At 58.4% G+C, this 22,520-nt stretch overlaps 1 protein-coding gene across 2 annotated transcripts in view; it reads left to right on the top strand.

The window, feature by feature from the left end:
* The first annotated feature begins 496 nt into the window (after positions 1-496).
* The window catches only part of NOTCH1 (notch receptor 1), a 33,576-nt gene continuing 11,552 nt past the window's right edge, over positions 497-22,520 (top strand). For both annotated transcript variants that reach the window (XM_042878739.1, XM_042878737.1), the window contains exons 1-15: positions 497-669; positions 2,069-2,150; positions 13,409-13,671; positions 14,117-14,455; positions 16,834-16,956; positions 17,087-17,320; positions 17,440-17,595; positions 17,678-17,863; positions 18,240-18,353; positions 18,972-19,085; positions 19,993-20,226; positions 20,518-20,628; positions 21,326-21,518; positions 21,605-21,750; positions 21,989-22,102. In XM_042878739.1, coding sequence (XP_042734673.1) covers positions 612-669; positions 2,069-2,150; positions 13,409-13,671; positions 14,117-14,455; positions 16,834-16,956; positions 17,087-17,320; positions 17,440-17,595; positions 17,678-17,863; positions 18,240-18,353; positions 18,972-19,085; positions 19,993-20,226; positions 20,518-20,628; positions 21,326-21,518; positions 21,605-21,750; positions 21,989-22,102 — 2,467 coding nt within the window. In that variant the 5' untranslated portion in view covers positions 497-611. The remainder of the gene's footprint in view (positions 670-2,068; positions 2,151-13,408; positions 13,672-14,116; positions 14,456-16,833; positions 16,957-17,086; positions 17,321-17,439; positions 17,596-17,677; positions 17,864-18,239; positions 18,354-18,971; positions 19,086-19,992; positions 20,227-20,517; positions 20,629-21,325; positions 21,519-21,604; positions 21,751-21,988; positions 22,103-22,520) is intronic.

Raw genomic sequence — 22,520 nt, 5'->3', positions numbered from 1 at the left:
ACAGGGGTGTCTGGGGCTGCTTGGAGAGTCCGAAGCTGTTTGGGGGCTATGCCAGACCTCCCCCCCCCCCCCTGCATAGGGGGCCCAGGGCAGTCTGGGAAGGTTCACGGAGGGGCTCCCTAAGGGTGTCAGGAGCTGCCCCGGGTCTACCCAGGGACCGCAAAGCGGTGCTCGGAGCCGCAACGAGCTACGGAGGTCTGCGCAGAGCGATCCAGAACCGCACTGGAGCCGTAGCTACGACCGCACCGGAGCGTCCGGAGCCGCTTTGTGGCCGTGGTGGGGAGGGGGGGTGGGATCCCAGCGCTGCCCCCCGCGCCGTGCAGGGAGGGGCGTCCCGCTCCGTCCCATCCCGCGCCGCTCCGCGCCGTCCCGCCCCGCGCCGTCCCGCCCCCCCTCCGCCCTCCGCCCGGCCCGGCCCGGCCCGCGGGGGCTGAGCGGCCGCGGGAGGCGCCGGCGCTCGGAGTCGCTGCGCTCGGCGTTGGGGCGCGGTGTGTTCGGGGCTCCCGGCGCGCGCCGCACGGCTCCGGTTCCGCTCGGTTCCGCTCGGTTCGAGCCGGCTCGGCCGGCGACCTCCGGATCTATGCGGCTGTGAGCGGCGGGAGCAGAAAGGGATGAAACGGCTCTTGGCCACGGGGCTCCTGCTGGCCCTGCTGCCCGCCCCGACGCGAGGTGAGGGCCCGGCCCGGCTCCGGCAGGAAGTTTGCCGGCGGCGCGGCGCGGTGTAGGCGAGGCGAGGCTGTGCGGTGCGGTGCTCCGCTGCGCTCGGAGGCGGCGGGGGATCCGCGGGAAGCGGAGCGCGGGGCCGCCGGGAGGGTCCGGAACTCGGAGTGCCGCGGGGGGAGCGGGCTGAAAAACGGGGACGGAACTTTGGAGTTCGGTAGCGCGGAGTTCGCGTGCGGGGAACCGAGCGGAGGGGGAGCGGGGTCGGTGATCCGGGACCGACCGCGGGGAGCCGAGCCGTCGGGGAGCGGAGCGAGGCGCTGCGGGCAGGCGGAGCTCGGGGTCGCGATAGCGGGGCGCGGAGCCGTCGGGGGTCCCCTGTGCTCGGTACTGAGGGCCGTGGGGGTCGCGGTGCCCGGTTCTGAGGATTGTGAGGGGTCTCGGAGCTCCGTACTGAGGACTGCGGGGGTCCCCTGCGTGCTCGGCACTGGGGGCTGTGTGGATCCCGGAGCTCGGCACGGGGCTCGGCTGCACGGAGGTGCGCACAGCGGGCGCGCTCGTGCTGTTGTTCCGCGAGAGTTTTTGACCGTTTTGCAAATTTCTCTCGGTTTCCTGTTTCTTGAAAGTCAGCCGGGTGCCCCTCGGCCCCCCTCCTGAACACCCCCCCCCCCCCCCCCCTTTCCGCCTCCCCGACATCGGCCCCGGGGCGGATCCGTGCGCAGAGCCGCAAAGTGCAGAGCTGCCGTCGAGGGCCGAAGGGGTGGGGGGGGGAGGGGTGGGCAGTGGGGCCGCCCCGACGGGCCGGGCAGAGCTGGAGCCTCTCGGGGCGCTGTTTGTAGGGGCAGAGCGAGGCCCGCTCCCTGCTCCATCCACCGGCGCTGACGGGGCCGCTCCGCTGCCGTCGGGGGGAGGTTCGGTTCGGGCTGCGGCTCTGCGTTCGCTCAATGTGAAACTGCTTTGGCTGCACCGAGAGCGGCAGAAGAAGGGGAAGAGTGAGCCGGGGTGGAAATCGGAAGTGAATCTGGTACTTTTCAGCGAGTTGCTGTGGTAACTGAGCAGAATCCGGCTCCGAGGGCCAGACAATGAAACCTTTACTCATAGCAAGTTGTGCCGAGCCACTCATTCCGGGACTGAGCTCGTGGCAGCCCACGGGCCAGCAGGCAGATGGTTTTTCCCAAATGGTGTTTGTCACTCAGATGTCCTACCCGGTGCTGCTCCCCATCCGCCCTCCTGCTTTGGAAGGCACAGCCCTCCCCAAGGACCACCCCAGGTTATCTTTAGGTCTCCCCTTTCCTCACTGGGGCACTGTAGTCCTGCCCATTCCCATGGTCCCTATGAGCCCATCCCCGCAATGGGGTGCAGACCCCCGGGCTCTGAGCTGTGCCTGATGCTCTCCTTCTGTTCACAGGTGTGCGGTGCACGCAGCTGGCCGAATCCTGCCTCAACGGGGGCAAGTGTGAAACATTCCTCAATGGGACAGAAGTGTGCCAGTAAGTATGGAGGGGCAGGAGGATTTCCATCTCCCTCAGCTGACGTGCCTGTTGACTTTGCTTTGAAGGCTCTGGATTTAATAGGGCGAAATGCGTTTTCATTCCTGGAGTGGCAAGAATAACCTGCTCGTGTAGGAGTCGCTGCGGGTTTGGCAGGATTGGGCTTTGTTCCTGGCTGGGTGGAAAAACATGGGCAAAGGGCCATGTTTGGCTGGTGTTAACCCATCAGAGTGCCCTGCTGATGGAGCGGGAGGGATGGACGACGGGGGGGTGGGAGGGCTGTCTGTCTGTCTGTCTTCCAGGCCCCCCGCCCCCCCCCTTTTCTGGCCCCATAGCATTGCCCTCAAGTCCCTGGCAGCTGGTTTCCAAGGCATCTCCAATAAGTATCCAAGGATGGTTGTGTCGTGTGGGTGTCCATCCATGGGGCAGTGCCTGCAGTGCCACGCTGCCAGCCGTGCCCGCTACTGGCACGGGGTGTTCTCAGGGCTGATGGTGGGGAAGCGGATGTGTAAAGCCTTGGGTCCCTTTGAAGGACCACCCGACCCACCGCAGCGATGGCCGATTCAGTCCGGGCTCCCAGGGAACAATAACCCAGAGAAATGAATAAGAGTGCAGTTCCCTTTTTAAAACTATTCCATAAAAGAAATCTGAATGGGCAAGGCTCTGCTTTCCGGCCAGATTTCCCTTCTGCCTGTTAAACATGGGCTGAGCTGAGAGCGGGCCGGGAGACGTTCCCACCCACCCCAAGTTTCCCAATAGGAAGTTCTCGGCGAAGGAACCTGAAGGCATTTCCAACCCCGACCTGTTGAATGGCACTTCTCCTTGACAATGCCTGCTGCTTTTCTGCAGCTCTGGGTGCCGTTACTCTGCCCGCAGCGCCCAGGCAGCCCCCACCCCTCCTCCAAGCGGAGCCCCCCAAAGCCTTTGGTTGAAAATAAATCAGCAAATCAATCAGGCACATGAGCAATTTAATGGACAAAGGCTGGGTCCCTTTGTGAGCCACTAATGAATGCACGCCACTTTTTTTTTGCACAGAAGCCCTTACCAACGCTTGACGCTCTAAATCTTGTTTTCTTTCATTCAAAGAGCGACAGCTGGGATTCGGTCGAAATTCGGCAGCTATTGTTAAGGGAGGCAGATTAATGCTGTGTGACTAATCATGTATGGCTTCCCAGAATGCCCAACCCTCCGCCCCCTCCCCAACCTTACACCCCTCCTTTTCCTTGTGGTCATTCTTTCCTTTTTTTCCCTTAAGTCTCTGCGACTCCTGATTTACATTTCATGTGCAGATGGTGATGGAATCTAATTAGGTCTGATGCGTGCGAGCTCCGTTTGGGGGAGAAGCCTCCAGAGTAGCTCGGGTTGCTGGGCTTTCAGGAGATAAAGTTAACTTTGGGGAATTGTATCACTGGGAGCTGTGAACAGCCTGGCTGCAGGCACCAGGGCAGCTCTGCAGGTCCGTGTGAGCTCATTTTGCAGTAAGCTGTGGGGTTGGATGGGACGATATTAGGGACGCTGGCAGCCTGGGCAAGGTGCAGCTTTCCCAGGTGCCCGACAGCAGCCTGCAAAGTGCTCTTTTTCACTGGTTTGAGTATCTCTTCACCAGGAGCTCCATTTCCAAGCTCCTCAAACAAAGCAAAGCCAGCGGCGCAGATAGCGCTGCAGGAAGGCTGGCACTGCCCCTGGCGCCGGCGTGCAATGCCGTGTGCTGGCTGCTGGCCACCTCTCTGCTTGGCCTGGCACTTCACTGACTCCGGCCATAAAGCCCCATTGTGCCGTCCCCACAAATCCAATTAGAAAGCAGAGTGAAATGAATCGTGTCCGAGGGGACGCTGCTCGAGTGGCCGCGCGGGGCAGAGCCGGCTCTGATAACTGCACGCCCCATTATCAGCCCTGTTAGGGAAAGGAAACCACCAGTGTGCAGTGAGGAGCACTCTAAGCCTTTATTATTTCCCAGTGGTTTGGGGTGTGCAGCTCTCAGGGCCTTATCTTGCTTGTCCCGGCCAGGGTTTGGGGCTCCCACTGAACTCAGCATTGGAGGGGCTCTGTCTGAGCCCCTAAGAGCTGCCTGCCCCCCCTTGGTGGGAGCAGCGGTGCGGATTGGGATGCTTCACCCCACACGTAGCATTGGCGCAGACCCACAGCCCCCAGAGGTCTGGCCCTGGGGATGGGCCTGGCAGCTGTGGTGCTCCTAGCGTGGTTTCGTGGTACTGCTTGGCACAGTGGCACTCTGCTCTGACTGAGACGTCTTCCCAGACCAAATGAGAAGGTTTCCAAAACGAAATCATCCGATCGTCATAGCGGTGGCTGCTAATTACACTGCTGGATCACTGTCTCTGCCTGGCATCCCCACAATGAATGGGGCTGATTTTAGGCTGCTGTGCCACGTGACTCTCATTCCCAGGGCCTCCCTTGCTGCAGCAGGTAGAAGCAGATGGCATGAGAGGGGGCTACGTTTCTAGCCCTGCCCCAGCAGCATCTCTCTGGATCCTTTTCCACTCGGCATTGCCCCGTTCAAGTCAGTAGAGGGTCTGGGTCAGCACTGCTGCCCAAAGGAGCAAAACTGCAGAGGAAAAGAGCAATGAAATTAATCTCTGTGCTTGCACTGAAAAAGGAGAAAAATGGGTTTGCCAGAGTGCTTCCTCTGCTGCCAGGGAGTGTGGTGAGCACGCTGGGCTGGGTGCAGTGAGAGGAGCACTCAGAGAGGACCGCAGCAGCAAGAGGTGGCTTGTTCAGCTCAGAACCTTCTCTGCAGCCACGCAGGAAGGCTTGAGGAGTGATGTGAGCCCCACAGCACGCTGTGCCCTCCGAGTCACTGACTGCTCAGTCATTGTTATCTCACTGCAAAGGGCGGAAGTTTCCTTCTGCTTTGGTTTTTTGTTGGTTTTGTTTTTTTTTTTTTTTCTGTCTCTCATGTGCTTTAACTCAACGTTATTTCCATGAAATAATAACAAAGAAAAAACCACCGTCTCCGTGCTGGAGAGGAAGAGGGTGGAGTGCTGAACAATCGGGCAGAGGAAGCCCTGAGAGCGGTGGAGGAGCAGTGATTCAGCCACAGGGAGAGCTCTCCATGGCGGCTGCAGCCTGAGCTCATTCTGGGAAAGAGCAAAGTGGGAATGGGTGAGAGGGGAGATGGGGGCACAGAGCACCACCTGCTGCACTTCTAACTGAGGAACTCGCTGCTGGGGTCACCAGGACGGCGGTGTTTTGGCTCTTTTCTAGAAGGATCTGCCTGCGTCCCGCGTCTCTGTGGTTATCACTGACTCAGGACGTGTCGCCGACCCCATAACTCACTTTGTGTTCTGGGTAGATTGCTGATTTCTGTTTGGATATATGTGATGGGGTCTCCATGCTGGCTGCAATCCCCTGCGTTCAGTACGGCTGTTCCCTGCAGGACCCATTAGTTCCAGCCCAGCTCCCACCTCCGGGGTGGTGATGGTTTATTGTATGCAGCATGTAGCTGACACGTATCTATGACCGCACAGCCAAGCTGTTCCCCAATTAAGGGCAGTTAGCGAAGTTTAAAATAACATTGTTTGGAAATCAACTCGCTCTTTCCAGGCCTGGAGGTGTGGTGACCCTCGTTCTGCTCGTGTTTGTAGGTGTCCTGAGTGCTGTACATGAGTGGAATGTGAAATTTATAGAGCATCAGTGTATTTAACAAGGGAGTAGCCTCGGGGTGCAGTTACCACGAGCTGGTAAATGCTGGATGGAGAGTTCTCTGTGGCTAGTGTAACTTCAGACATTGAGGTTTCATACTGTGTATTGGACTGGAAGAGGATGGGATGTGCCTTGGAAGTCCATGCAGAGGGCTTTTGCTTGAGTCGTGGCACCTCACTGGGTTTGGGGTGACCCCATCCGTGTGTCTGTGCCCACAGAGGGCTGGCTGCCATTTTACCATCCTTTCCTTGAATTCCCATCCTCCAGCCAGGCTACACAACCACAAAGGTGCGAGCTTGTATGTCAGCTCCTTGGGATGCTCCTTGGGGTTGGCCTCCATGGGTGCTGGCAGCAGCAGGTCTGTGCCACCCCCAGCACGAATGCCCTGAGCCATGGGTACTTGTTGGGTCTTCACCAGACCAGGGCTGGACTCGTGCTTTGGTCTGAGGCAAATCTGCTGCACTTTGTATTGGCCAGAGGCACTGCTGAGCAGCATGTGGGCTGAGCAGCAGGAATGCTGTGTTGCATCGAGGCTTCTAGGAGCAGACACTGTGTGGGTCTGATGGTGTGTGATGGTGGGAAGTCTTTGCAGCAACCCAGATTGTGGCAGCTCCCACCTGCCGCTCAAGGCCCAGGACAGTGAGCCGTGGCACCTGGTGACATCTGCTCCAGGCTTTCACCCATCACCTCTTCCCCTTCCCCCACAGCAGACTGGAGTTAATATTGGAAAAGCCAGTTAAAGTTTAGGCTGTGGTTATTGGGCCCTCGCACGTTTCCAGCAAAGGGAGCAGAGTTGCATTTTAATGGGAAACTTTCACGCTCGGTCAAGTTGCAAAAATTTGCGCGCAAGTCATTTTCTCTTAACAAGTTTTCACCCTAATTCCCTTCCCCGAGATCTGAAATTAATGGTATTTATATGGGAAATGGATTTATTAAGTAGTAATGATGCCGTAACGTCACCTTTCTTGCATGGATGGGACAGGCTGCAGGTGAGCAGCCAGGTGATGGTGGGCTGGTGTGCTGCGTGGGGCAGCCCCTGCCTTGGGTTTGGTAGAGCCAGCGGGGCCACCAGGCCACGTGTGGGCCACCAGAGTCAGGCTGGGGCTGCAGGGCTGAGCCTTGCTTTTCCTCCTTGGCTTTGCACATTCTGGGGTGCTCCATGTGCCCTGGGGTGCTCCGTGCCCACCTGCAGCCATTCCCAAAGGAGCAATGGAAGGGTTTTGCACTGCAGCTCTTCCAGCTGCTCTGTCCCGTGTCCCTTTGCCGATGAGTTGTCCCAGTGGGGACCCCCTATGGTATCTCTGCTCAGGGGCTGCGTCTTTCTGAAGGTGCGGTGATTTATTTTAAGGTGGCAATTACCCACATGTGTGTGAATTCTCACCGCTTCAGCGCTCACCACCGTGCTGTGCATCCTTGCACAGAAGGAGCGAGGGAAAAAAAAGACTCTTCCAAAGGTTTTGGTAGCAGCTGGAGCAACCGGGTCGCTGCCCTCGGGTGGGTGGAGGAATGCAGCTCCGGCTCGCGCCCATCGGTCGGCAGAGCCCCGCGTGCCGGCTGCAGGGCAGCTGGGAGAATGACCCGGTGTGGGGGGGTCCTTCCCCAGCCCCCGGCCCCTATTAAAATGTTAGACACAGGCCCGGGAGTCAAAAGGCAGGGCGGCAGACGGCCCTTTCACAGGGCCTGCTGCTCCCCTTGAAAAGGGGTTTCTATGGGACGCGGGGCAGGAATGCGGGCGCCGGGCGGAGGGCAGCGGCGGCCCCATTGTCTGCGCTGCTCCGTGGGGCTGCGTGTTGACACAGGGATTTCTGCTGGGCAAGGTGTCGGGGCAGCACCGTCCCGGCCTCCCTGGCTGAGCTGAGCAGCAGTGCTGGTCCTGGGGCCTTGTCATCCTGCTTGGGATGCTTTAGGCATCGCTTCCAAGGGGGTTTGTCGCTGGTGACTGATTTACAGAGCTCCGCTTTGCTTTAGTGAGGGGGTTGGATCTGTGGCTGTCTGTCCATCCCCCTCCTCGCCTGCAGTCTGTCTGCTGCAGCGCAATGGCTTTGGCTTTCGGTGGATTTTGTGCTGTAGGGGCTCCACGAAACGCCCCTCTCCTCCTATTTATAAACACCAGAGCTAAATATAGGTTGTTTAAACTCTTGGTAGCCGCTCAGATCCTAATCTCAGGTTTTATTTTCAGGATTAGGAGAGCGAGATAGAAGGGCCGCGTGTGTTCCTGGGGGAGTTCTCCATATATGGGGATCAGGGAGCGCAGTGTTTAACCAAAACGTGGTTTGGGGTGGAAAAAAAAAGTCAGAGTTCGTTCGTCATTGCTCCAAGAGTGGGCAGCACTGGCACAGCGGCACAGGGGGTGGTGGGGTCACCATCCCTGGGGGCGACAGAGGGATGTGGCACTGGGCACGGTGGGGTGAGCTTGGGGATCTGAGAGGGCTCTTCCAGCCTTAGTGGATGTGTGATAACTGAGCTCCTTGCTGAGGAGGAGCTGGATGTGTCCACCAAGAGTGACCGTGATGAGCAGAGCAGAGCCTTGCTAGGGCAGCCCAGCCCCACAAACAATGGGGCTGTGTGGATTTACACCAGCAGAGGATATAAAAAGCATCATCTGGGAGGAAAAAAAAACTCGAGCGCCCATTGTTGAGGGTGGGAATGGAGTGAGTTCTGTCTTGGTCTCTTCCTTAGCCATCTTTCATGTTCATTGTGAATGAAGCTCCATAGAAAAGCAGCTCCTTCCCAGGTAGCAGCTTACCACCGTGGTGAAAAGCCCAGCCCCTCTGCTTCCTAATGGGATTATATTGTTTTTCATTACAATGGGAACTTCCATTCCCTAACTGTCCTAACTGATGTCTGCTGAAGGAGCAGAGCCATGTTTTTGCTCTCTGTTCGGCGTTGGTCAGAGGACCGATGGCTGCAGCACCACTCAGTCCGTCAGCACGTCCAGCTTTGGGAATTCCGTGTGTTTCTCTGCAGATGAAAGTCTGGGTCTTAAAATCTCGATTAGATGACTTGGGCTAGGTCAAAACCGAAATTGAACCAAAGAAACACATCAAAGCGTTGGGATTGCAGCATGCTTTTTTTTTTTTAATTAAACGAGACGGTAGATCTGCTCTCACTTTATTAACCTGATGTCACTCGAAGTAACCTGTTGCTTTGCCAACCACCCTCCCTATGTGAAACTGTTTTTTTTCCCAGGCCGGTGTCCCGGCGTGCTTAATAACGTGAGGCCAGGATGGGACTTTGCACAGAAACCACCGGTTCCACCCGGCGCTGGTTTGGGGTGGTGAGGAGGAGCAGGCAGGGCTGGGAACGCAGCAGAGCAATGCAGTCCTGCTGGGTGCCAGGAACCGTGCTGCGTGATGCAGGGGGAATGCAGGGCTCGGGTGGGCACTGCCTAGGGCCAGCACCATGCAGGGACCAAATCCCTCATTGCTGAGGCATGGGGTTCCCAGTGTGGGCAATGAGAGTGCCATAGGAGCGGGGTGTGACTCTGGGAGCTGCGGTGTTGCTCGCAGGCTGTGCCAAGAGAAGCCACTGACACAACTGGAAAAGTGACTCCTGCTGGTTGTTTCTCCTTCCCTTGGCTGGCGCTTTGCAAATGCTTGAGATCTGTTTGTCCCGTTGGCCACTTGGTTCATTGCTTGCTGTCTGGATGGTGAAGGCGTCGCTCAGATGTGCCAAAAGTGGGACCCTCCTTAGGCACCAGCGCGCCGTGCAGGCAGTGGCTGTGCTTTGTGACACAGGGCCATCTCTGCTTGCTGCAGAGGTGTGAACTGGTGGTGTGAACAGGTGGGAACTGGAGGTGTTCCCATCCTGGTGGCGGATGCTCAGCCCTAGCAGGGAATTGCCCGGCCCCGTTAACTCAATCACCCCAAGATGGGCCTGAAGTAAAGGCCTGAGCCTTCCCTGCTCGGCTTTCCCATGGTGCTGTTGCCTTAGGGGAAACAAGCTGGCCACTTGTGCTCCCAGCAGATGAGGAAGGGGTTATGCAGGAGCAGCTTGGGCTCCTGTCCCCTCCCATCGTGTGGTGCTGGGGACAGGGATGGGGACAGTCCCCGTGAGTCCAGCACCTTTAAACACCCCCCAGTCCCATGGGGGTGGGTTCCTGCAGGGCTGTCGTGTCCCAGATCAGAACAAAGCAGTGCGTGAGCCCTGCCGGGCTGCCTGGCTGTCAGCTGTGCTGCTGGTGGCAGATGGCAGCTTAGCGCCGATAGGAAAGCAGCAAAGCTCCTGAATCGAGCAGGGGTGAAAGGTCACAGGAACATCTGCCTCGGGATGGGATGCTTTCAGTGCCTGCATTGCTGTGCAGGGACACAACCTGTTGCTGACACGCTGAAGAAATCCACACTGGTGGATGAGCAGAGGGGTGATGGGGCTGAGTGCTGCCCTGCAGCTCTGCTCGTGGGGTGCTGGGATGTGAAGCCCACCCAGCTCACCCCTGTTCCCACCTCTCGTTCATGCTTTTAGTTAGGTGCTCTGCAGGGCTTTCTCAGAGCCCCGCTGCAGCATGGTGCTGCTGTTGGGGACATGCTGAGGATGTGCAGCAGACACAACAAAGGCACGTGCCCGCGCCCAGCAGAGCTGTGTTTGGCCCAAGCTCGGTGCTGGGAGTTTGGGAATTTGGAGCCGCCGTTCCCATTCCCAGGCTGTCCCCTGGGAGCTGCTGTCTGACCTCGGCTGGGTCTTTCTGCATCGTTTTTTGCTTGCAAATTGCACACCAGGGACATCTGGGTCTGTGCAGTGCTGTTGTTGTGCCGGGATACAGCAGTGAGCTCAGGGATGGTGCAGCAGCTCAGAGCTGGGGGGTGTGGGGTGTTCCTTTTTGCAACAGCTGAAGGGGAGAAGTGTTTCTCAGCTGCTGCTCGGGGCGGAGAGGCGCTGGTATTTGTAGCCTGGGCACTTTGAAGCCACTTTCTAGTGGCCCTTCGGAGGTGTTTTGATGCTGAAGCACCCGCCCTGTCCTTTGCTGGCACTCATGTCTGTAATTAAAGCGTAGCTTTAATGTCTCTTATGCTAATGCCCAGAGGCAGGTTGGGTTCAGTCTGGGCAGTTATTGCTTGGGAATCGCTAAAGGAAAATCCACAGGGTGACATTCCCTGGGCTGCTTGCATCCCTTGGTGCTGTGCAGACCCTCTGTTGGGCACAGCAAGGGCAGTGCTGGTTTGAATGGTGCTTGCACTGTATTGCTTATTTCTGAATTGCTGCTCAACCAGCGCTTCCAGCGGCTGGCAATGGAGGAGAAATCCAACAGGCAAGCACCATGCAGTGCTCGTGCTCATGCCCATCATCAGCCAGCCCAGACCCAGTGCACAAGGCAGCCCTGTGCCCAGCCCTCTCTGCCCCTTTGCACTCTCCCCAGCACCTTGTCCCAATTGTGCTGTAACTCAGCTTATAAACAGGCAGAAAGCCATAAAAAAAAACAGGGCTGTGATCTTTGAGGTCCCTTCCAACCCAGCTGTTCTGTGACTTCAGAGGTTCCTGGCAGCAGCTGGGTGTGCTGGTGGGGCCCTGGGGGCCATTCTGGTGCATTTGGTGTGGTGGGAGCTGTGCTGGTCGCTGATGCAGCCCCAAGCCCTGGCTCTGCAGAAAGCCCCGCAGCACCCTTTGGTTCCCCTGCCGTCCCAGGTGAGCTCCTCCAATTGAATCACGGAACCACTGAGGTTAGAAAAGATACTAAGATCACCAAGTCCCCCCACCAAATGCGCACTGACCGTGTTCCTAAACCTGCTAACGAACCTCCCCGCTCATCACCATGCCCAGCTCGGGGGGGGGGGGGATGGACGTGCCCTGCTCTTGGCCGTGAGCTCCAAACACCAAAATTGGAAACGATCCGAGCGCTAATTGGGAGGGAGGGCTCTCCCTGTGCCCCATCTTGGTGGAGGCACGGCGGCACCGCATCACCGATTCCCGCGCTGTCCCCGCAGCTCTTTGTCCAACACCATTTTTCCCCCCTTGTTTTGTTCCCCCCCCCCCCCCCTTCCTCCCCTTTTCTCCCATCTCAGGACCCCGTGACGCCGCCCCATCCGCCGCCAGCGGAGCCCTGAGGATTGTTTTAAGAAAAAAAGCGTGTGTGGTGTGGAGAGGCGGGGGCTTAACAGATGACTGCACACACTCAGCGCTCCGCCAGCGGCGTGCCTTCGCCCAGCCCCGCACAATGGTTCCTCTCAGGCAGCCGCGGCCCCGATCCTCGCTGTCCCCATGCAGCCACCCAGAAGCGCCGGCGCCCCGTGCTCAGAGCCGGGCATCGGGTACAGGCAGCTGCTCTGCCTCATTAGGATGCACACCTGCTCCCCGCCGCCCTTTGTGTGCTGAGCAGATGCCCTGATTTATTATTATACACATTTTCTTTTTCATTTGGCCTGGATAATGCCGTCTCATTAACTCAAAATGTCTCAGAATCCTGACAAATTCTCACACAATCCCCGACAATGAAATCAGAATTGGGTTAAAAGAAAAAAAAAAAAAAAAAAAAAACCAAAAAAAAAAAAAGAAGGAGAAAAGTAGGGGGAGCAGGGCAGGGATGTGCTCCTGCAACAGCGCAGTGGTTATGGCCATGGGAGCCCCATATCCAGGATTTGGGGTTGTGAGTGTGGGGGCACCATGTCCTGCAGCTGGGGTTGTGGTGGCCATGGGAGCCCCGTGTCCCAGTTTTGGGGTTGTGGTGCCCATAGGAGCTCTGTGTTCAAGCTTTGGGGTTGTGGTGGCTGTGGGAGCCCCGTGTCCCAGCTTTGGGGTTGTGCTGCCAATGGGAGCTTCGTGTCCTGCCTTTGAGGTGCTTGGGCTGTAGTTTGCAGACAAGCATTCTTTCCAGGCTGTGGCTTTCTCCATGCATCCTACTCAGGGCATAGCACGCTGGCACTGCAGGACAGGGCTGCAGCATTGCCTTGCTCCTCCTGTGTCTTCTCTACCACAGTGCCCATGGCAGCATGGCCAGTGCAGAGCAGGATGTCCACGCCATTTGCCCCCTTGCAGCACATCCCCATCCCTGTGGCTGTGGGTGGCAGATGGCTGAGCCCATGGCCATCGTGTGGGGACTTTTCTCAGGGCCCCCATGCAGAGATACCAGGCTTGGTGAGGGTTTATCGTGGAGGAGGACCTCAGCTGCTCTGAGCTGTGCCCCACCTGTTAGCAGCCAACACTGGGCCTGTATTTCTTCCCGTGTGGCTGAGGTCTGTTGATACAAAGGGTGAAGAGCAGGGCTGTGGGCAGACAGCAGGGGCTCAGCCCAGGGTTGCTGCAGGGCTCTCTGTACCAGATCTGGGGGTGTGTGGGGCCGGTGCTCCCAGTTCTGTGGGGTGAGCCACGCGTGTCCCCCCCCCCCAGGCCTGGGTTTCCTCTTCAGTGCAAGGGGAGTGCAAGAAGTGCTTTGGAATGAAAAGCAGGATACCGGGCTTGGAGACTGTGGTTTTGCAAGTCTGTGCAGGCTCCTTGATGGGGGAAGCCTTTGTTGCAGGCGCCTCTTTCATCTTCCTCTCCTCTCAAGGTGCAGCTCAGCCCAGAGCCACTGCCAACACAGCAGGGCCGGGTGTGCACGTGGTGCCGGTACCTGAGCAGGCACCCCGATCCCTACAATGGGTCACACTGATGGCATTTCTCACCCCCAGGTGCAGCAGTGCCCACGTGGGCGAGCGATGCCAGCTGCCCAACCCCTGCCTCAGCTCCCCCTGCAAGAACGCCGGCACCTGCATCCCCCTGGTGCGTGGCAGCACCGCCGACTACAGCTGCGTCTGCCGCCTGGGCTTCACCGACGAGCTCTGCCTGACACCTCTGGACAACGCCTGTCTCAACAACCCCTGCCGCAACGGGGGCACCTGCGACCTGGTGACACTCAGCGAGTACAAGTGCCGCTGCCCGCCGGGCTGGTCAGGTGAGGGGTAGGGATGAGTGGCAGTGGGACGGGATGGAGTGGGACAAGAGTTGTGCCTGGAGAGGTTCAAGGTGGATTCAGTGTCCCTGGAAGTGTTGTAGAATAGGAGAGATGCGGCGCTGGGAAACATGGTTAGTGGGCATGGTGGGATGGGTTGGGCTTGGGGATCTGAGAGGGCTTTTCCGTGCTGAATGACTCTGTGGTTGGATGAGATGAGCAGCCTTTACTGAGGGCTGCTCCTTGAACACCCCACTGCTGGAGAAGGGCGCTGAGCTTTTCTCTGTCAGCACTGAAAACAAATGGTGAGGGTTGGTATAGCTGAGCCTGGGCGATGCTCAGCTGGGGGGAGTTATTGGCACCCCCCTGCAAACACAGCTCTTGAGGTGGCCCTGTGCCCCAGCACTAAGAGCTGCTCTTTGCATCCTCCTCTTCCCTCCTTCCCCAGGTAAAACCTGCCAGCAGGCCGATCCCTGCGCCTCCAACCCCTGTGCCAACGGGGGTCAGTGCGTCCCCTTTGAAGTCCACTACATCTGCAGCTGCACGGCTGGCTTCCACGGGGCCAACTGCAAGCAGGACGTGAACGAATGCAACATCTCACCACCTGTCTGCAAGAACGGTGGCAGCTGCACCAACGAGGTGGGCACCTACCAGTGCTCCTGCAAGCCAGCCTACACCGGGCAGAACTGCGAGCATCTCTATGTGCCCTGCAACCCCTCACCCTGCCAGAATGGGGGCACGTGCCGTCAGACTGGGGACACCACCTACGACTGCACCTGTCTGCCAGGTAGGGGAGGTGTTGGGGTCGATTTGCTGCTCTTTTCTCCTTCGCTTTCCCCTCCCTGAGCCCACAGTGCTTCACGCATATCACCTCCTGGAGAGTGACAAAGCCAGGCGTTGCAGCACGCTGTGTTGGATGGCTCTGGGAAGATGTTGGGCAGCTGTGCTTTCAACAGGGAGGTCAGCTGGGGGCTTTTCATATGTGGTGATTCACCAAAATAGCTCTTCCAAAACAACTGTTTCAGCAGAGGCCCCTGTGCGGATGCTCATATTCCAGAATAAGAGTGCCTTTTTCCGCTTCAGCTTAATCCACTTCCAGACTGGAATTATTGTCCAGGAATAGCTATTTTAGAAAGTTTCCGAGTGCAGATGGGCTTGGGGCAGGGAGACCCTGCCCGTGCTCACTGCTGCTCCCTCTGGTGAGTGTGGGAGGAGCCTGCCTTGCAGGGCAGAGAAATGAAGGGCAGCCTCAAAAATGAAGGGTTCCTGCGGGAGCTCAGCATTGCCATGGGAACCCATTCTCCCTCCTGCCCCACCTATATGGAACATCCCTGTGCTGCCATCCCTCTGAGATGGGGATGGGCTGTCCCAGCTGGCAGAGATACGTCTGCATCCTGGTACCCATGTCCAGGTGCCCACATCCTAGTACCCTTATCTAGCTGCTTGCACGTCCAGGTGCCCGGATCCAGGCTTCCATATCTTGGGACCCAAATCCAGGTGTCCATATCTTGGGACCCAAAACGATGTGCCCACATCCAGGTACCCACATCGTGGTCACCATGGCCCTGTAGGAATTCCAGTTTCCTCTCTGCACCTGCTCACCCAGGCTGGAGCAGAGCTCTTACGCTACCAGCAGCACTGGGGCTGATACAGGGAAGGCAGCCTGGCCCTACAGAGCCAGCAGCTCCCACAGGCACTGCTCAGCAGGAGCAGCACTGCCGCAGGGTCGGGCAAGCTGAGGGTGGCAAGGAGCAGTGCTGGCCTGCCTGCTGCACTGCTGACACTGCACTTCTCCTGGCGTCGGGCACAGCGGGGTGAGGGATCGCCCTGGGGAGCATTGCTGCCGTGGGGGATCGGCGCTCATACCCCACTGCGGCTGGCGGCTGCTGCCAGGGAATTTGCATGCTGTGCTGGCCGGTTCGCCTCCCATGGGTGGCACAGCCCTACAGGAAGGCAGGGTTGGTCCTTGAGGGGGTCACTGGGGTTCTTTGGCAGCTGTGCTGTAGGGCACGGCTTGTGCGAGGGCTGCATTGGCTTCTGGCAGAGGCACAGGAACCGGGGCCGGTGCTGATGATAAGAGGGGTTGATACGCTGGTATGCAGCAAAAACAAAGTCCCCTGTTGTTTCCTGACTGCAGCGGGTTTCTGAAAGTTAAACTAAACTTGTCTGCTTTATCATGCCATCGCTGCAGAGTGTAACCCTGAGTTTAAAGTAATTGCAGTACTAATTACTCATTCGGAGGGTTCAAAATTACTCATTCAGAGTGTTAGTGCTAGTAGGCAGGACATTGCTGGTTATTGCTGCTCAGTCTCAGCCCAACTGCTTATAAATGAGGCACAGAATTACCTGCTCATCTGCTTTGGACTGGTGCTGGGGTTGGTGTGTGTCCTTCCCCGCATGGTCCCCATGTGGCAGTGCTCACAGGAGCACATCTTGCCCATCCCCACCACGGAGCAGCATCCCTGTGTTGGTGCCAAGCCCGGAGCAAGGACCAGTGGCCGTATCGGGGGTTGAGATGGCAGATATCCCAGTCAGAGCTGTTTCATTTCTGCTGCACATGCTGTGGGGTGAGGTCAGGTGCCGCGCGGTTTCCATGTGCGCCATGCTATCAGATGGAGGTGATAACATGAACTCGAGCAGCCGGGCTGCGCTGAGAGGAGAGCTGAGATTTACACCGTGCTATGATTCACGCTGCGAGAGGCTTGGAAACAAAGAATTCCCCTGTGGGGGAAGCACTGGCAATGAGGCTCTTTAAACGTGAAATTAAAGCGGGGTGATTCAGCGCCGGGTGCCGTGAGCGGCGGTGGCAGCAGCCCCGGTTCGTCCCATCTCCATCACAGCCTCCACTGCTCAGGGTGAGCGTGGCGGGGCCGGGGGCATTGGCACCCTGTGCAGAGGACGGGGCTGCTTGCCAGGCTTGGGAGATTGCTCCCTCCTGGGGTAATGTGCATGTCAGGAATCGGCTGGGGATGAAACCAGGCGCTAGCTTCAAAGGAGCGGGGCGGGGAGCGCCGGCGGGCTGTCTGCCTGCTAACAGCACCCAGCTGCGGGGATGGCGGAAGGAAGGCACCCCCCCGGTGCTGGGAGCCCTGCGGGGCTGTGGGGACGGTGGCACTGGGTGGGGACATGGTCACAGGGAGGTGATGCAGTGGCTGTTCCGTGCAGGGTTCGCCGGGCAGAACTGCGAGGAGAACATCGACGACTGTCCAGGGAACAACTGCAGAAATGGAGGCACCTGCGTGGATGGCGTCAACACCTATAACTGCCAGTGCCCGCCCGAGTGGACAGGTAGTGCTGGGGGACAGCGGGAGGACATGCTGGGGGACACGTCTTGCCCAGAGGATGCGTAGCTGGGTGGGGAGAGCATGGAGACGCCCATCTGGGCCCAAGGAATTGATGGTGCCCCATTCCCTCGCAGGTCAGTACTGCACCGAGGATGTGGATGAGTGCCAGCTGATGCCCAATGCCTGCCAGAACGGGGGCACCTGTCACAACAACCATGGTGGCTACAACTGCGTCTGTGTCAATGGCTGGACGGGCGAGGACTGCAGTGAGAACATCGATGACTGCGCCATGGCCGCCTGCTTCCAGGGGGCCACCTGCCACGACCGGGTGGCCTCCTTCTACTGCGAGTGTCCCCATGGGCGCACAGGTGAGGCCCCATTCCTGCACCACCTCGTGCTGGTTGCAGCTCTTCAGGTGTCCCCCTCCTTCCCCCGAGGTTTTCATGCATGGTGAGCTGCGTGCCCAGCATCGTGCTGTTCCCCACAGGTTTGCTGTGCCACCTGGATGATGCTTGCATCAGCAACCCCTGCAACGAGGGCTCCAACTGTGATACTAACCCTGTCAATGGCAAAGCCATCTGCACGTGTCCTTCGGGGTACATGGGGCCGGCATGCAACCAGGATGTGGATGAGTGTTCACTGGGTAAGTGTTGTGTCCTGGCACCAAGCAGTTTGTTCTGCACAGAAGGGAGAAGCGTCCTATAAGCAGCATTTATGTCTTGCAGGAGCCAACCCCTGTGAGCACGCAGGGAAATGCATCAACACCCAGGGGTCCTTCCAGTGCCAGTGTCTGCAGGGCTACTCAGGCCCCCGCTGTGAGATCGATGTCAATGAGTGTCTCTCCAACCCCTGCCAGAACGATGCCACCTGCCTGGACCAGATTGGGGAGTTCCAGTGCATCTGCATGCCTGGTGTGTGGGCACACCTGCCGTGATCTTGGGTGCAGGCAGGGAAGGCTAAATGTGCTCATGAGCATGGATGTGGGCTGGTGGCTATGAGAGGCTGCTGTGCCTGAGGCTAGCACCAAAAACCTGTGTGGTGATGGGTCTGGCAGTAGGGACCTGGGCACCACCAACCCTCCGCACTCTTCCTCTTACTGGCTTGGGATGTGAAATCCATGGTGGATGGTCACACAGGAGCTTGTGCATAAGGTCCCATCAGCTGGAGTGTGGCTATTGGGCTGTCCTCATAAAGGCCAAACACCTCCCTGGTGCCACCTGCCCATCCTGCCATGTTGCACGTTGGTCCCATGGTACCGAGCTGACAGGGTGCTGGGTCTGTCTGCAGGATACGAGGGCGTCTACTGTGAAATCAACACAGATGAGTGTGCCAGCAGCCCCTGCCTTCACAATGGCAACTGCCTGGATAAGATCAACGAGTTCCACTGCGAGTGTCCCACCGGTACGTGGGTCCCTTCTCTGCATCCCTTACGGCATCCCTGGTGCTGGGTACCTACCCAGGCAGTGCAGAGCCCCAAAAGTTGGCTCTATCCGTTGCAGAGCTTCAGCCCTGCAGCAGTGTGGGGTGCTCACAGCAAAACTGTGCCTTGGGTGGCATCCCCATATGTGCAGCAGGTTGGGCGCGGAGCAGGTTGGGGATTTTTTTGCCATTCCAGTGATGGGTTGAGCCCCATTGCTGCACCAGTCCATGGGAGAGGGGAAGGTGGATTAAAACTCTCGGCTTTGCACTTGAAAAGGCCCCTCTTTGGGAAGGAGGGCCAGGGCCGGGGGGCCTCGCCAGCCACTTTGAATGCTGTGTCAAAGTCACGGGGTGGAGCGGAGAATGGGGAGACGGTTAATCTGTGAAAGGAGGTTTTGAAGTTCAGAGACTTTGCTCCTCTAGAGATGTAAATAAGATGCTCTCAATGGCGGGTCGCAGCCCCGCATTCAGGGCCCCGCGCTGCCGTCCCCATGGAAACCCGGCGCCCCGGCTGGGATGTGGGGGGCCTGGCGGGACCTGTGGGCTGTGGGGAGGGGGTGCTGCAGCCATTGGCGGGGATGCAACGTCTGCTTGTTTCAGGGTTCAATGGGCACCTGTGCCAGTTCGACATCGATGAGTGCGCCAGCACCCCCTGCAAGAATGGGGCCAAGTGCGTGGATGGCCCCAACACCTACAGCTGCGAGTGCTCCGAAGGTGAGGCCCCCGTGTCCTTGAGGGGGCTTGGGCACATCTGAGCAGAATTGAGTCACCTTCTGCCACGTGAAGTGCCATAAAACCACATCAATGAGTTATTAGCAAGGGATGTGCCATTCTTCCCAAAACTCACCCCAGATACCCGCTTCCAGCCAGTCCTGTAATGAACCCGGTGCTAACGAGGTGTGGCCCCGGCAGCGATGGGGAAGGAAGGAAGGAAGGAATAAAGCTGCCTCTATGGGGATGCAAGGTGCAGGGCTGCGGGGGCTCGACGCACCGAAACCCAAGGAGCGATTGCACAGAATGATGACTTGAGCCCTGGTGGCAAACAGTGGCTCTTTTGTGGAGCAGCTCCCGCCAGAAATCTTCCAGCTGAATGGCCTCTAATTAGTGTCTTGCTAATGCCAAGCCCCGATGAAAAGCTGCTATGTGGGCTTGGCGGGGTCTAGTCAAAGCTATACTTTGTCTTCAGCTCTCCACCCCCAGCCCATTGGGGAGGGAGCTGGCCAGGAGAATAGGATCTGCTGGGGGGTGATTATTCGGGGGTGCATGCGGCCGCCCCCCCTGCACGCTCTGGGATGAGACACGGGTGAGCATGGGGCCCCACTCCTGAGCTGAGGCAGCTTAATGCAGATCATTGTGCACCCCGGGACAAAGCTTGCAAGCTGGGCACTGAAAGGCCCCGTGGCCTGGGGGCCTCCATTGCCCTGTGCCCTGCACTTGTGGGGCATCCTGCTGCATTGGTGTGACTGCTGGAGAGGATGGATGCTGCCATATGGGGAGGAACATCTCATGTCATGACCCTGCGTCCCTTATCATCACCCCAGTGTCCTCCATCCTCACGTCAGCACTGTCCATCTGCCCCCCAACGTGCTCCATCCTCACCGTGTGTCTCCAATGGCTCCAGGTTTCTCGGGTGTACACTGTGAGATCGACATTGATGAGTGCAACCCTGACCCGTGCCACTATGGGACCTGCAAGGACAGCATTGCCGCCTTCACCTGCCTCTGCCAGCCCGGCTACACGGGCCACCGCTGCGACATCAACATCAATGAGTGCCAGAGCCAACCCTGCAGAAACGGGGGGACCTGCCAGGACAGGGACAACGCCTACAATTGCCTGTGCCTCAAGGGGACCACGGGTAAGCAAGGGGAGCACTTGGGGCGGCGGTGCCAGCGAGGCACCCAGCCTTCCTGGGATGGTTTGATGCGCTGGGAGGGCACTGCCAGCAGCCGCCCTGGTTTTGGGGATAGCCTGGGGCAGGGGTGTCCTCGGCCAGGGCGAGTTTTCCCAGTTTAGCACCCGCACCCCAGCTGGAAGCTGTCTGTGGGGGAGGCTTTGTTGTGGTGCAGGAGCAGCGCCCGTGGGGTTTGTTGTGCATCATCAGCAGGGCCGGGGGCACCCTGCAAACACCCCCGCTTTCCTCCTCAAGGGCCCAACTGTGAGATCAACCTGGATGACTGCGCCAGCAACCCCTGTGACTATGGCAAGTGCATCGACAAGATCAACGGCTACGAGTGCACCTGTGAGCCGGGGTACACAGGTGAGAGTGGGGCATGGCGAGGTGAGGATTGGGGCACTGTGAGGGGCCAGGGGGCTGAGGTCTTGGGGAGGCTCTGCCCCTGCCTGGGCACCCGGCAGCGCTGCCACCCCATCCCAACACCTCCCACTTGTCTGAGCGGGCGATTCCAGCTGGAGTCAAAATCAAAGGCGTTCCAGTGCCGGGAATCTGACTCCCATTGCATCCACTCCCATGGGTATCGGGTTGCTGCCTTGTCTAACTGGTTTGTTTGATCAACTGCTGCAAAAAGCAAAGAGCTTTGATAGCAGCAGACCCCGCCGGCTCCCCGCTCGCGGCAGCGAGGGCTGCGGGGCCACGCGGCTCTTTGTGCTCCTGCTTGCCAGGAGCCTTCCATAAAGCCGTCCTTTGTCAGCCTCAGCAGGTAGGGTTACAGGCTGAAATTGGCTCCCTTCGATAGTGTCCCTCCTGAACCACAGGAGCCCACAGCGTGGCCCCCTTCTGACTGCAGTGATTTCCCCTCCTGATTGCACTGAATTTAGCCAGGAGTGCAAGGCAGCAGTGTGAACTCCCCTTACCCCAGAGGCGGCCTGGCACACGTGTGTGCCCAGAGACCTGAGCCTCCAGTATCTGAAGGAGTCTGCGTGTCCCCAGGAGGCCGTGCACCCTCAGTGCCGTGTCCCTGCTAGAACTGACACTTTGCTGCTCACCTCTTTCCCAGGGCGCATGTGCAACATCAACATCGATGAATGTGCCAGCAATCCGTGCCACAATGGGGGCACATGCAAGGATGGCATCAATGGCTTCACCTGCCTCTGCCCCGAGGGCTTCCATGACCCCAAGTGCCTGTCCGAAGTGAATGAGTGCAACAGCAACCCCTGCATCCACGGGAGGTGCCACGATGGGCTGAACGGGTAGGCTGGGGCACAGCACTGCTCACACCAGAGCACGGTCAGGTGGCACCAAAACCTCTGCTTTATGCTCTTGTTTTTCCCCGAAGTTACCGCTGTGATTGCGACCCGGGCTGGAGCGGCACAAATTGTGATATCAACAATAATGAGTGTGAATCCAATCCCTGCATGAATGGTGGCACCTGCAAGGACATGACCAGCGGTTACATCTGCACCTGCAGGGAAGGGTTCAGCGGTAAGGATGTGGCTGAGGACGCTGCCCTGTGCTAGGGGCTGGGTGGGAGCTCCAGGAGGATGTCCCCACTGACCAGAGGTGTCACTAGAGGCACAGTGGAGGTTCCTATGCCAGAAGGGAATTGAGGACCTTTGGCAGCCTGGGGTCCCATGGCTTGAGCTGACAGCAGGAGGTTCTCCATGCCCCTGACTCCATCCCACTTTGTTTTTAAAGCTCTATTTCCTTTTTTCTAACCCAGGACCCAACTGCCAGACCAATATCAATGAATGTGCTTCCAACCCGTGCCTGAACCAAGGCACGTGCATTGACGATGTGGCTGGCTACACCTGCAACTGCCTCCTGCCCTACACAGGTGAGGGGGCAGGAGCCCCTCAGCCCTCCTATAAGGCTGCAAACAGGTCCCTCTGCTCCTGGTCTTCCCCTACGCTTCCCCTATGTTGCAGCACAGCTGGAGGAAACTGAGAGGAGCACTGAAGACCAGCTGGTCAGAGCTTCCTCGTCTTCCTCCACTGGAGTGGGCAGAGGCACTGGGAACCCACCCCACCACGATGGGGACCTTGTTGGTTCTCCCACTGTGGTGCCCAAGGCTGGAAAAAGCAGTCTGAGGCCTCAGGGCCTGGTGATTCTGCTGAGCTAATTCCTGTTTGCCGTCCTCTCGCTTCCGCTCGCACAGAGCAGCAGCCAGAGCACAATAGCAGGAAGCCATGAGCTGTTTCCTGCCTTCGGCAGTGGTCATAGAAACCCCTGGGGGGAAGGGATGGGGATAGGGC

Source organism: Lagopus leucura, unplaced genomic scaffold (genome assembly GCF_019238085.1).
Source record: "Lagopus leucura isolate 7727_CA_CO unplaced genomic scaffold, USGS_WTPT01 Super-Scaffold_100022, whole genome shotgun sequence".
NCBI lineage: Eukaryota > Metazoa > Chordata > Aves > Galliformes > Phasianidae > Lagopus > Lagopus leucura.
The sequence above is the reverse complement of the archived record's forward strand: the minus strand, read 5'-3'. Positions and strand labels throughout refer to the sequence as shown.